At 38.2% G+C, this 13,808-nt stretch overlaps 1 protein-coding gene across 1 annotated transcript in view; it reads right to left on the reverse strand.

Moving 5' to 3' along the window:
* The window catches only part of LOC309709496 (receptor-type tyrosine-protein phosphatase beta), a 53,876-nt gene that overhangs the window by 7,774 nt on the left and 32,294 nt on the right, over window positions 1–13,808 (reverse strand). Inside the window, exons 15-34 of the mRNA XM_082538109.1 lie at window positions 13,309–13,557; window positions 12,260–12,520; window positions 11,636–11,884; window positions 10,088–10,348; window positions 9,472–9,720; window positions 8,421–8,681; window positions 7,797–8,045; window positions 6,686–6,946; window positions 6,063–6,311; window positions 5,140–5,397; window positions 4,512–4,784; window positions 3,982–4,251; window positions 3,613–3,882; window positions 2,856–3,116; window positions 2,472–2,726; window positions 1,812–2,078; window positions 1,324–1,584; window positions 984–1,235; window positions 496–777; window positions 128–391 (exon numbers count right to left, since the gene is read on the reverse strand). Of these exons, the coding sequence (XP_082394235.1) occupies window positions 128–391; window positions 496–777; window positions 984–1,235; window positions 1,324–1,584; window positions 1,812–2,078; window positions 2,472–2,726; window positions 2,856–3,116; window positions 3,613–3,882; window positions 3,982–4,251; window positions 4,512–4,784; window positions 5,140–5,397; window positions 6,063–6,311; window positions 6,686–6,946; window positions 7,797–8,045; window positions 8,421–8,681; window positions 9,472–9,720; window positions 10,088–10,348; window positions 11,636–11,884; window positions 12,260–12,520; window positions 13,309–13,557 (5,202 nt within the window). The remainder of the gene's footprint in view (window positions 1–127; window positions 392–495; window positions 778–983; window positions 1,236–1,323; window positions 1,585–1,811; window positions 2,079–2,471; window positions 2,727–2,855; window positions 3,117–3,612; window positions 3,883–3,981; window positions 4,252–4,511; window positions 4,785–5,139; window positions 5,398–6,062; window positions 6,312–6,685; window positions 6,947–7,796; window positions 8,046–8,420; window positions 8,682–9,471; window positions 9,721–10,087; window positions 10,349–11,635; window positions 11,885–12,259; window positions 12,521–13,308; window positions 13,558–13,808) is intronic.

The following is a 13,808-nucleotide window of genomic DNA, read 5'->3' on the forward strand; positions in this document are numbered from 1 at the left end:
AAATTTTATTTGTCAAAAACAGATTGTTCAGTTATCTTTTGGTGACAGTGGAATCATCAAAATTACATTTTTCACATGTAAAAGATAGGTGACAAAATTTTGCAGAATTATTACTTAGTGTCCGTACTTGTGCATTTGGTGATCATTACTGGTGCACCCCGTGTTTCATCAGAGGTCTCTGTGGTGACATAAATACTGTAGCACTGACCAGGTTCCAGGTTAATGATAGTATAATTAGTTTGTGTAACTATGAGGTTCTGCATTTGGGAATTAGTTTGATTCCAGGACAAAACGTATTTATAGCTGTTCTTGTAGTCAGGTGGATTGGTCCAGTTGACTGTGATGTATGTCTCTCCTGGAGTGGCCGTGAGCTCCTGCACTGCCTGTGGTCCTGTCAGACATTAGAGAGATATTAAAGTTAATTCATACAGTAATAATGAAAGAGGAGACTGCCCAAACTTCTCCAATACTTCTTTACAGAAATGAAAGCCTTACTTGTTGTGACCATGTAGACATAAACTGTCTCACTCTGAAATCCCAGTTCCCCCACAGTTTTCACAGAAATGTTGTAGGAAGTCCCAGAAGACAGGGAAGAGATGTTCATTCTGGTGTTCATTCTGGTGTTTGTGGTATTTGTATTGTTGGATTGCTGGGATGACGTGTAAGTCAGCAGGTAGGAGAAATTAGCACCGGTCATCAGAGGCGCCTCTGTCCATCGAGTTTCAATGGAGCTCGTTGTTTTATTCAGGATCTCAATCGTCCCAGGAGGGTTAGGGACTGGAGGAAGGGGGATGCAACATGTTACCTTATGTAAGTGCTCACTGTTTTAATTAATTTTGTTTTACAGTTGTTTAGTGTAGTGTCAAATTAAACTTTATCAGTAACAGCTAAATTCTCAAAACCTGCTGAAGTAAATAAAAACATACATACATATTAACATAAATGTGACTACACTCAAAATTGAAGACATTTATTCTACTCACGAGTGGCGTTAGTAACAAGTTCAGATGACGCATTGAAGGGTCCACTTATTGTGGTTAACATGACGCTGTACGCTTGTCCAGCTGACAGGTTTTGAAACTGATAGGATGTATTCAAAGAGTTCAGGGATTGAATAGTTGTATTACGTATTAGCTGCAAACTGTAATGCTCCACATTTCCTTTAGGTTTCGTCCATGTCACTGTGATGGAACTATTCGAATGACCTGAGATAGTGGGCTGTACTGTCTCGGGCTCTGTTGATGTGATGAGAGAACAAAGGATTAAAACATGTCAACAATGATAGTCTGACAAAGAAAACTAGAAAGGGCAGCTGAGTCGTACTCGTGTACTGAGAAGTGCAGACTGTTTGTCCTTCAATGCCATTTGCTGCCATGACAGAAACACAGAAGGTACAGTTGGTCCCAGGGTCGAGGCCTGAGATCTGTATGGTTTCTTGTCCCAGGGTGTTGTTTTTGTAGGCACAGCCTGATGTAGCAACTCGATATTTATAGTCAGCCCTGTACTCAGCTGGCTTCGTCCAGTTCAGATTTATAGCAGTTGTGTTTATGGTTTCAGCCTCCAACTCAGTAATACCGTATGGCCCTACAAACACAGGAGGAATTATTATTATTATAATAACAACAGCAGTATTATAGGGACATGAACAGCACTTTTCTTATAACAGCTCTCTTTCACTGGAATAATGATAAACTACCCAAGCTCAGCTTTTGATGGTTGCTGACTTTGGTTGTTTTTACTGATTTAGTTTGAGTTTAGTATCGTGGATTTCCAGGAGAAGCAGAGATTCTGACAACATATACTGTACATACGTGTGAAGTAAGACACTGTCACAGGATCTGCCTGAGTGCCATCTGCTGTCAGTGTAGTGACAGTGAAGTTGAAGTTGCTCCCAGAACGAAGATTTCTGATTGTTGCATTTGTTATGTTCACATTTAATTTGTTTACAGTAACATTGGACTCGTTGGTGACCTGCACCCAGTAAGAGTAGCTTAATTTGCTCTCCTGCTGTGCCCACACCAAGGTCACTGCATTTGTAGTTATTTCTGTCTGAGTCAGATTGGATACAGGAAATGGTCCTGAGAAAATGAGACAGATGAAAAACCTGTGATTGCTGCTACATGTTCCTCACACTCAGAGGAAAAAGAAATACGATAAATAGTATTAACAATATTACTATTTTAGAAAAAGGACACCTGCATTACATCTATGTACTCAGCATGTCGTACACAGACAATTGATTCCAAACATTTTAAAATCTGTCTGAATGACATTTTGTTGTCACTACATCCCAAAAAAGTAAACAAAACAAATAAAAACAAACAAACAAAAACAAATACAAAGTGTACCAGTCAAAATAAACTCTATCCTTTTTCTTTCACTCTGACAAACTCAATAAAAATAAAATAATTAAAAAAACCAGGAAAATCCACCATAACAATCACAATCTCATCAGCTGTATGTCTACTCACTGGTATAGTTTACTGTTGTCACTGATGTACTTTTATATCCCATCACACCCACAGTAACAACAGAGATATTGAAGGGGCTTCCAGATGTGAGGTTTCCCAGCAGGAACCAGTTGTCTTTTGTCACAAAGGTGTTGTTAGTGGTGGTGACACTAAAGTTGTATTGATTGTGGTTCATGTTCTGTGGAAGGGCCCAGGTGAAGTTGATGGAATTAACAGTCTGAGATTGCACTGTGATGGAGCCAGGAGGGTTGGGAACTGAAGAAGGAGAAGGATTTGATTATTTGATTGATTAATTCAAACAATACATGTATTTTTAAAATAGGTGTTGATAAAAATGCTGAATATACAATTTGAGGTAGAAGTCAGATTGTCAATGAAACTCACAAGTTGCGTCGCAGACACGTGAACTGTTACTCTGAAAAGGTCCACTTTTGGTGATCAACTGGACACAGTAAATTACTCCTGGTGTCAAGTCCACAAAGACTATGTTTGTAGTTTGATTGTTTACATCCGTGCTGTTCACTAACTGTCCAGCACTATTTAGCACAACACTGTAACTGGAGACCTTCCCTGTCACCAGTGTCCAGCTCACTGAAAGGCTAGTTGTGGTTCCTACGGCTGTAATGTTTGAGACTGCTTCAGGCACTGGATAAAAAAGAAGATTCAAATTAAATGAACATTAATATTGGACTAATAGGGGCTGAGTAGTAACACAAAGAAAATGTCGACCAAATTACTTGTTTTCTGACCAAAAACATGTTTAAAGATTTACTTTTAGAAGTTTATATACCATCACTAAAACCCTGATGATGTTATATTTTGGCTCGGGGTTGAGACCTTTCACAGAAAGGATAGAAACTAAAGAGCAAAGGTATCGAGCTAACAGCTACTGATTGTCAAACAGGGAGGAAAACTTTTTATGAAAATTGTAGGCTTCAGCTTTACTGAAGCTTCTATATCTGCCTGTGGTGCCTGGAACTCTTTTCTCTTATCAGTTCCCCTTTAAGAAAAAAAAATGCTATCCATATAAATAATACAATATCACATATAACCAAGCTCTGACAGTCTGTTGGGGATCACTATAAATTGCAAGATGGATTAGGAAGACTTGACTTTGAAGCACATTTCAGAGATTTTTAAGACATACTTGTGTAACTCTGTGTATTTTCCTCTGTGGATTTGACCCCTGCTATAACTGTGAACACAGAAAATGTGTACGGCTCTCCAGAGGTCAGATTATAGAAGGTGTACGTCTCATTCTTTGTCGAATCATTCTTTATCTCGCTGCCACTCTGTCTCGCTATGACCAGGTAGGAGTAGGAAGGCTTGTAATCATTTTGTCTGGACCACGTTAGCTTGATGGAGGTCGTGGTCACACTCTCCACTGTGATGTTGGTCACAGGTTTGGGCACTGTAGAAATTTGCAGTTTGAAGTATTCAAGTGACAAAACACAGACCAAACAGCACTGATACTTCAACAGTTTGACTGAGTTTATATCTTAGTTCTTACTTGTGTAACTGAATCCCTTCTCCACCGTAGATTCACTTCCTTCTGCAGCTTTCGTTCTGACTGCGACACTGTAGTTAGTTCCTGGGCTTAGATTCAGTACAGAAATGCTATTATTGGTGATGTTTGTTGAGTAAATAAGTCCTCCTGTGTCATTGTAAGTGTCAACTAAGTATATATAATACGATTTGACCCCCAGTGGATTTGACCAGTTCACATTTAGTGAAGTAGTAGATTCAGGGCTGACTATTAGATTCCTCACTGGGTTTGGTACTAAAAAAAGACAAATTGGAAAACAATGTTAAACAACCGAAGTTAAATGATTTGCACTTATTACATCAAAGATCCATGTTACATGTCATACCAAACTCTTCACACCATATTTCCTCTCTATATCTTAACAATAAACTGTCCAACACTAACACTCATATTATATGTTGATTAATATGAATTGTTCTTAGGTGCTAGCCAGTAAAACCACGCATTAAAAACAGACAGTCTGACGGCTTTGTTTTTCTCTTTGTTGTACTTACAGGTAAAAGAAGAATTCTGAACAATCGTGCTGCTTAAATTTCCAGGTCCAGTAGTTTTTACTGTTACAGTGTAATTGGTTCCAGAGTCAAGGAGTGAAAGCAAAGTGTTATTTTGAGTGGAAGTTGTGTTTTGACTGAGACCACCCACAGCCTGATAGGTGATACTGTATATGATGCCTGGAGCTCCGATCATCTCATCAGGTGTTGCCCACTGCAGCTGGAGTGAGGAGTTGCTCCGGCTACTAAAGATGATGGACCCAGGAGGTTTGGGAACTAAAGGGTACAAATAACACCATCTTAAAGTCATTTTGCTATTTTAAAGAAGTACAAAACAGTTCAGTCCCATAAAAATGTAATAAAATAAGTATACTCCTATGTTTCCAGATAGGATGCCAACCTTTATCTACACAGTTTTTTTGTTGTTGTTTCTGTTTTTAACTGTTTAGGTGTTTCTGCATAACGCATTTGAAAACAGCAATTGAATATAATATTTTTGTACCCAATTTAACATTTATTATCACAAGAATCTCATTATTCATGTTTGAAGCATTCTAATGGTATCCACAGTTGTTCTCAGGGTCTTCAAAAACATGGTGATAAAGAAAAGAGATTAGGTTGTTGGGCTTACCAGTGGCAAATGACACCTGGTCAGATGTATTCCAGAGGTTTCCAGCAAAAGCAGTAACTGTGATATTATAGAGTCTCCCGGGTTTTAAATAGGTGAAACTGGTTGTTGTGGCCATTGTTTGACTGGAGTTTGTAAACACTAAGTTTTCATTGGATATATTGACCTGATAATAACTAATGTTTCCTCGAGGCAAAATCCAGCTGATGCTTAAGGTGTTGGTTCCTTCTGTAACACTAATGTTCCCAGGCTTTTCAGGCCCTGTAGAATAAAGATGTAAATGGCATTTTAATAACACAAATGTCCAAACGTTTGGACAGCTATACTGTAAATATATTTTAATTTCCTTCACTACTCGAAATTATGGATAAGGCATAAAGTGTAGAGCTTTAATTTGAGTAGGTTTATATTAACATTTAAAGAAGAAGTTGATTGATTTTAGTTGTTTCATTGTTTAGGGGAGTTTAAAAGTAACGACACAAGCGGCTACTTGACTTTGCAGTTTAAGCTTCACCTTCATTTAAGTCATAAAAATTAGATAAAGACAATCTGACTAAAGATCAGCACTTGTACAATCTCATCCTCTGTATTATTCAGTCTTTTTTATTTTTTTCTAGCCTATATTGCAAAAAATGTCAATATAGAAGTTTTAAAATATCACCCTATTAGAGATAAAACTATAACGATTATTGGAGCTGTTACTCAAACACAGAGTGAGCACAACTACAGCTGTTATATGAGGACACATCGGTGAGAGATCCAACCTTCTCACTTCAAAGGGCTTCTTCTTCTACATCTGGATTTCTTCTTCTACTTTCCTTTCAATTTAACTTATCTTATGATGATAGAAGACTCCTTATTTTACCAGATATTCTCAGCAGACAGTCACTAATTCACAGTATGAAAACATGTAAATGCTCGCTTACTTGTGTAGTTGGTGACAGTAGCACTCTGTCCTTTAGTAGAACCATCACCAGCCACTGCAGTGACATTTATTTCATACTGGACACCAGCAGTCAGGTTAATAATATTATAAAATGTCTCATTGACATTTACAGAGAAGTTCGTCCACTGTACTTTATAGAAGAAGCTGTTTCCCACTGGTTTAGTCCAGCTCACCAAAATTGACGATGTTGTGACGTTAACAGCAGAGAGACTCGTGACTACTTCAGGCTCTATGAGTGGAGAGTACATGAGGAGGAACAAGAAAACAAAAGAACTGTTAGAACAAGAACAATAAGCAGTGACTGCAACAGGTAAGAATCAAGACTGAATTAAGAAAGACCTGAGAGGATATGTGAATAAATCAAAAACTTAATTTGGTAAAAAACAAACAAACAAACATGTCACTCATGGATAAAAAGTGCTTTTAGATTTGAAGTCTTCCTGTAAAAAGGATTTCATTAATTTTTGAAGTAACTGCTTCACTAGAAAAAAAAAACTATCCTAAAAAGTTGACAAATAATAAACTACAAGATAAAAAATGAAACAGTGACACAGTACAGAGCACGAGACCCCAGATCAGAAATGGTCATACTCTTCATCTTACTTGTGTATTGAGAAAGTGTTGCTACGTCACTTTGTGTACTGTTATCTCCAGCCACTGCTGTGACAGTGAAAGTGTAGTTCACTCCAGGAGTCAGCTCAGTGACATTTACTTTAGTTTCAGTCACAGTTTTATTCATGTTTATTGTTCCATCTGTCCACTCTACTCTATAGAATGACCTTTGACCCTGTGGCTCAGTCCAGTTCAGAAATATAGAGGACGTCCTGGTTTCACTGACAGTAAGATCATTCACTTTTTCAGGTTCTGTGAGTTACAGAGAGGTAGATGCAAAAATAACAACACTAAGATTACTATAATTTTAACTTTAGAAAATGACACCATCAAATATGCTGCAAATTTAGTAAAGAACACCTAAGGGACAGCATTTGGAAAACACTGATTACAAATTGATTCAGAAGTTGAATTCCTGCACATCCTGTTTGTATACAGTGAAATTAACTCTGCAGCTCCCGTAGTTTGCTCATCACCAGCCACTGCAGAAACTCTAAATCTGTACTGCATACAGGCAGTTAGTGCACTGATGGTTATTTATGTGATATTCACACTGTGATTCTCATTTAAATGTCTATCTGTCCACTCTACAAGATAGAAGCAGCTGTTTCCCTCTGCTTCAGTCCACTTCAATGATACAGAGGACGTTGTGAAAGCAGTAACACTGAGTAATCTGACTACTTCAGGCTCTGTAAGGGAGAAGTCACTACATGGGTAACAATTAAAATATCAGCTCAAGTCTTCTCTGTCTCAAAGTTACAGTAAAAACACACGAGCAGCAACATGCTGACCCTGTAACATTTCATGCAGCTGGAAGTTCAGAGGAAGATCTAAACTAGACGTACAAAAGAAATGCAAACCATTATTGGAGCTGTTACTCAAACACAGAGTGAGCACAACTACAGCTGTTATATGAGGACACATCGGTGAGAGATCCAACCTTCTCACTTCAAAGGGCTTCTTCTTCTACATCTGGATTTCTTCTTCTACTTTCCTTTCAATTTAACTTATCTTATGATGATAGAAGACTCCTTATTTTACCAGATATTCTCAGCAGACAGTCACTAATTCACAGTATGAAAACATGTAAATGCTCGCTTACTTGTGTAGTTGGTGACAGTAGCACTCTGTCCTTTAGTAGAACCATCACCAGCCACTGCAGTGACATTTATTTCATACTGGACACCAGCAGTCAGGTTAGTAATGATCTTAAACGTGTCACTGACATTTACAGAGAAGTTCGTCCACTGTACTTTATAGAAGAAGCTGTTTCCCACTGGTTTAGTCCAGCTCACAAACATAGACGATGTTGTGATGTTAACAGCAGAGAGACTCGTGACTACTTCAGGCTCTATGAGTGGAGAGTACATGAGGAGGAACAAGAAAACAAAAGAACTGTTAGAACAAGAACAATAAGCAGTGACTGCAACAGGTAAGAACCAAGAGAACTGAATTAAGAAAGACCTGAGAGGATATGTGAATAAATCAAAAACTTAATTTGGTAAAAAACAAACAAACAAACATGTCACTCATGGATAAAAAGTGCTTTTAGATTTGAAGTCTTCCTGTAAAAAGGATTTCATTAATTTTTGAAGTAACTGCTTCACTAGAAAAAAAACTATCCTAAAAAGTTGACAAATAATAAACTACAAGATAAAAAATGAAACAGTGACACAGTACAGAGCACGAGACCCCAGATCAGAAATGGTCATACTCTTCATCTTACTTGTGTATTGAGAAAGTGTTGCTACGTCACTTTGTGTACTGTTATCTCCAGCCACTGCTGTGACAGTGAAAGTGTAGTTCACTCCAGGAGTCAGCTCAGTGACATTTACTTTAGTTTCAGTCACAGTCTTATTCATGTTTATTGTTCCATCTGTCCACTCTACTCTATAGAATGACCTTTGACCCTGTGGCTCAGTCCAGTTCAGAAATATAGAGGACGTCCTGGTTTCACTGACAGTAAGATCATTCACTTTTTCAGGTTCTGTGAGTTACAGAGAGGAAGATGCAAAAATAACAAGATTGAGAGAAAAACACTGACAGCATTTGAAAAACATTGATTACAAATTGATTCAGAAGTTGAATTCCTGCACATCCTGTTTGTATACAGTGAAATTAACTCTGCAGCTCCTGTAGTTTGCTCATCACCAGCCACTGCAGTAACTCTAAATCTGTACTGCATACAGGCAGTTAGTGCACTGATGGTTATTTATGTGATATTCACACTGTGATTCTCATTTAAATGTCTATCTGTCCACTCTACAAGATAGAAGCAGCTGTTTCCCTCTGCTTCAGTCCACTTCAGTGATACAGAGGACGTTGTGAAAGCAGTAACACTGAGTAATCTGACTACTTCAGGCTCTGTAAGGGAGAAGTCACTACATGGGTAACAATTAAAATATCGGCTCAAGTCTTCTCCGTCTCAAAGTTACAGTAAAAACACACGAGCAGCAACATGCTGACCCTGTAACATTTCATGCAGCTGGAAGTTCAGAGGAAGATCTAAACTAGACGTACAAAAGAAATGCAAACCATTATTGGAGCTGTTACTCAAACACAGAGTGAGCACAACTACAGCTGTTATATGAGGACACATCGGTGAGAGATCCAACCTTCTCACTTCAAAGGGCTTCTTCTTCTACATCTGGATTTCTTCTTCTACTTTCCTTTCAATTTAACTTATCTTATGATGATAGAAGACTCCTTATTTTACCAGATATTCTCAGCAGACAGTCACTAATTCACAGTATGAAAACATGTAAATGCTCGCTTACTTGTGTAGTTGGTGACAGTAGCACTCTGTCCTTTAGTAGAACCATCACCAGCCACTGCAGTGACATTTATTTCATACTGGACACCAGCAGTCAGGTTAGTAATGATCTTAAACGTGTCACTGACATTTACAGAGAAGTTTGTCCACTGTACTTTATAGAAGAAGCTGTTTCCCACTGGTTTAGTCCAGCTCACAAACATAGACGATGTTGTGACGTTAACAACAGAGAGACTCGTGACTACTTCAGGCTCTATGAGTGGAGAGTACATGAGGAGGAACAAGAAAACAAAAGAACTGCTGAGCCAAGAACAATAAGCAGTGACTGCAACAGGTAAGAACCAAGAGGACTGAATTAAGAAAGACCTGAGAGGATATGTGAATAAATCATAAAATTCTTTTTAACAAAAAACCCATGTCACACATGAATAAAAAGTGTTTTTAGATTTGAAGTCTTTCAAGTCACAATAATTTCTATAATTTTTGAAGTAACTGCTTCACTAGAAAAAAAACTACCCTAAAAAGTTGACAAATAATAAACTACAAGATAAAAAATGAAACAGTGACACAGTACAGAGCACGAGACCCCAGATCAGAAATGGTCATACTCTTCATCTTACTTGTGCATTGAGAAAGTGTTGCTACGTCACTTTGTGTACTGTTATCTCCAGCCACTGCTGTGACAGTGAAAGTGTAGTTCACTCCAGGAGTCAGCTCAGTGACATTTACTTTAGTTTCAGTCACAGTCTTATTCATGTTTATTGTTCCATCTGTCCACTCTACTCTATAGAATGACCTTTGACCCTGTGGCTCAGTCCAGTTCAGAAATATAGAGGACGTCCTGGTTTCACTGACAGTAAGATCATTCACTTTTTCAGGTTCTGTGTGTTACAGAGAGGAAGATGCAAAAACACGAAAACTGACATAAATATATTTTAACTTTAGAAAATGACACCATCAAATATGAAGCAAATTTAGTAAAGAACACCTAAGGGACAGCATTTGAAAAACACTGATTACAAATTCATTCAGATGTTGAATTCCTGCATATCTTATGTGTATACAGTAAAATTAACTCTGCAGCTCTCATAGTTTTTCATTTCAGTGACAATGAGATCCCTGACTAATTTAGGCTCTGTGAGTAGAGGGTAATTGCATGAGAAGTCAATTCTATTCAATTTTATCTTCTTTAAATAGAGCCAAATTAGTTAGCTCAAAGCACTTTAGTAAAGACCCTACACTAAAAGAGAGAAAACGGCAACAATCAAACAGCCTCCTTTGTGCACTTGGCGACTGTAGGGAGGTAAAACTCCCTTTTAACAGGAAGAAACCTCCAGCAGAAACAGGCTCAGGTAGTGGCAACCATCTGCCACCTTAAAGGCCTGTGTTACATACAACACTAATAGAGACAGATTGATCATTTTTTAGACTGAATCATTAATTCATTGTAGAATTTATTTGAGCAAAGAATGCATGGGAATTCCTGCACATCCTGTTTGTATACAGTGAAATTAACTCTGCAGCTCCCGTAGTTTGCTCATCACCAGCCACTGCAGTAACTAAATCTGTACTGCATACAGGCAGTTAGTGCACTGATGGTTATTTATGTGTTATTCACACTGTGATTCTCATTTAAATGTCTATCTGTCCACTCTACAAGATAGAAGCAGCTGTTTCCCTCTGCTTCAGTCCACTTCAGTGATACAGAGGACGTTGTGAAAGCAGTAACACTGAGTAATCTGACTACTTCAGGCTCTGTAAGGGAGAAGTCACTACATGGGTAACAATTAAAATATTGGCTCAAGTCTTCTCCGTCTCAAAGTTACAGTAAAAACACACGAGCAGCAACATGCTGACCCTGTAACATTTCATGCAGCTGGAAGTTCAGAGGAAGCTCTAAACTAGACGTACAAAAGAAATGCAAACCATTATTGGAGCTGTTACTCAAACACAGAGTGAGCACAACTACAGCTGTTATATGAGGACACATCGGTGAGAGATCCAACCTTCTCACTTCAAAGGGCTTCTTCTTCTACATCTGGATTTCTTCTTCTACTTTCCTTTCAATTTAACTTATCTTATGATGATAGAAGACTCCTTATTTTACCAGATATTCTCAGCAGACAGTCACTAATTCACAGTATGAAAACATGTAAATGCTCGCTTACTTGTGTAGTTGGTGACAGTAGCACTCTGTCCTTTAGTAGAACCATCACCAGCCACTGCAGTGACATTTATTTCATACTGGACACCAGCAGTCAGGTTAGTAATGATCTTAAACGTGTCACTGACATTTACAGAGAAGTTTGTCCACTGTACTTTATAGAAGAAGCTGTTTCCCACTGGTTTAGTCCAGCTCACAGAAATTGCCGATGTTGTGACGTTAACAACAGAGAGACTCGTGACTACTTCAGGCTCTATGAGTGGAGAGTACATGAGGAGGAACAAGAAAACAAAAGAACTGCTGAGCCAAGAACAATAAGCAGTGACTGCAACAGGTAAGAACCAAGAGAACTGAATTAAGAAAGACCTGAGAGGATATGTGAATAAATCAAAAACTTAATTTGGTAAAAAACAAACAAACAAACATGTCACTCATGGATAAAAAGTGCTTTTAGATTTGAAGTCTTCCTGTAAAAAGGATTTCATTAATTTTTGAAGTAACTGCTTCACTAGAAAAAAAACTATCCTAAAAAGTTGACAAATAATAAACTACAAGATAAAAAATGAAACAGTGACACAGTACAGAGCACGAGACCCCAGATCAGAAATGGTCATACTCTTCATCTTACTTGTGTATTGAGAAAGTGTTGCTACGTCACTTTGTGTACTGTTATCTCCAGCCACTGCTGTGACAGTGAAAGTGTAGTTCACTCCAGGAGTCAGCTCAGTGACATTTACTTTAGTTTCAGTCACAGTCTTATTCATGTTTATTGTTCCATCTGTCCACTCTACTCTATAGAATGACCTTTGACCCTGTGGCTCAGTCCAGTTCAGAAATATAGAGGACGTCCTGGTTTCACTGACAGTAAGATCATTCACTTTCTCGGGTTCTGTGAGTTACAGAGAGGAAGATGCAAAAATAACAAGATTGAGAGAAAAACACTGACAGTATTTGAAAAACATTGATTACAAATTGATTCAGAAGTTGAATTCCTGCACATCCTGTTTGTATACAGTGAAATTAACTCTGCAGCTCCCGTAGTTTGCTCATCACCAGCCACTGCAGTAACTAAATCTGTACTGCATACAGGCAGTTAGTGCACTGATGGTTATTTATGTGATATTCACACTGTGATTCTCATTTAAATGTCTATCTGTCCACTCTACAAGATAGAAGCAGCTGTTTCCCTCTGCTTCAGTCCACTTCAGTGATACAGAGGACGTTGTGAAAGCAGTAACACTGAGTAATCTGACTACTTCAGGCTCTGTAAGGGAGAAGTCACTACATGGGTAACAATTAAAATATCGGCTCAAGTCTTCTCCGTCTCAAAGTTACAGTAAAAACACACGAGCAGCAACATGCTGACCCTGTAACATTTCATGCAGCTGGAAGTTCAGAGGAAGCTCTAAACTAGACGTACAAAAGAAATGCAAACCATTATTGGAGCTGTTACTCAAACACAGAGTGAGCACAACTACAGCTGTTATATGAGGACACATCGGTGAGAGATCCAACCTTCTCACTTCAAAGGGCTTCTTCTTCTACATCTGGATTTCTTCTTCTACTTTCCTTTCAATTTAACTTATCTTATGATGATAGAAAACTCCTTATTTTACCAGATATTCTCAGCAGACAGTCACTAATTCACAGTATGAAAACATGTAAATGCTCGCTTACTTGTGTAGTTGGTGACAGTAGCACTCTGTCCTTTAGTAGAACCATCACCAGCCACTGCAGTGACATTTATTTCATACTGGACACCAGCAGTCAGGTTAGTAATGATCTTAAACGTGTCACTGACATTTACAGAGAAGTTTGTCCACTGTACTTTATAGAAGAAGCTGTTTCCCACTGGTTTAGTCCAGCTCACAAACATAGACGATGTTGTGACGTTAACAACAGAGAGACTCGTGACTACTTCAGGCTCTATGAGTGGAGAGTACATGAGGAGGAACAAGAAAACAAAAGAACTGCTGAGCCAAGAACAATAAGCAGTGACTGCAACAGGTAAGAACCAAGAGGACTGAATTAAGAAAGACCTGAGAGGATATGTGAATAAATCATAAAATTCTTTTTAACAAAAAACCCATGTCACACATGAATAAAAAGTGTTTTTAGATTTGAAGTCTTTCAAGTCACAATAATTTCTATAATTTTTGAAGTAACTGCTTCACTAG

The sequence above is a fragment of the Aulonocara stuartgranti genome, assembly GCF_965226115.1.
Source record: "Aulonocara stuartgranti genome assembly, chromosome: 7".
Taxonomy (NCBI): domain Eukaryota; kingdom Metazoa; phylum Chordata; class Actinopteri; order Cichliformes; family Cichlidae; genus Aulonocara; species Aulonocara stuartgranti.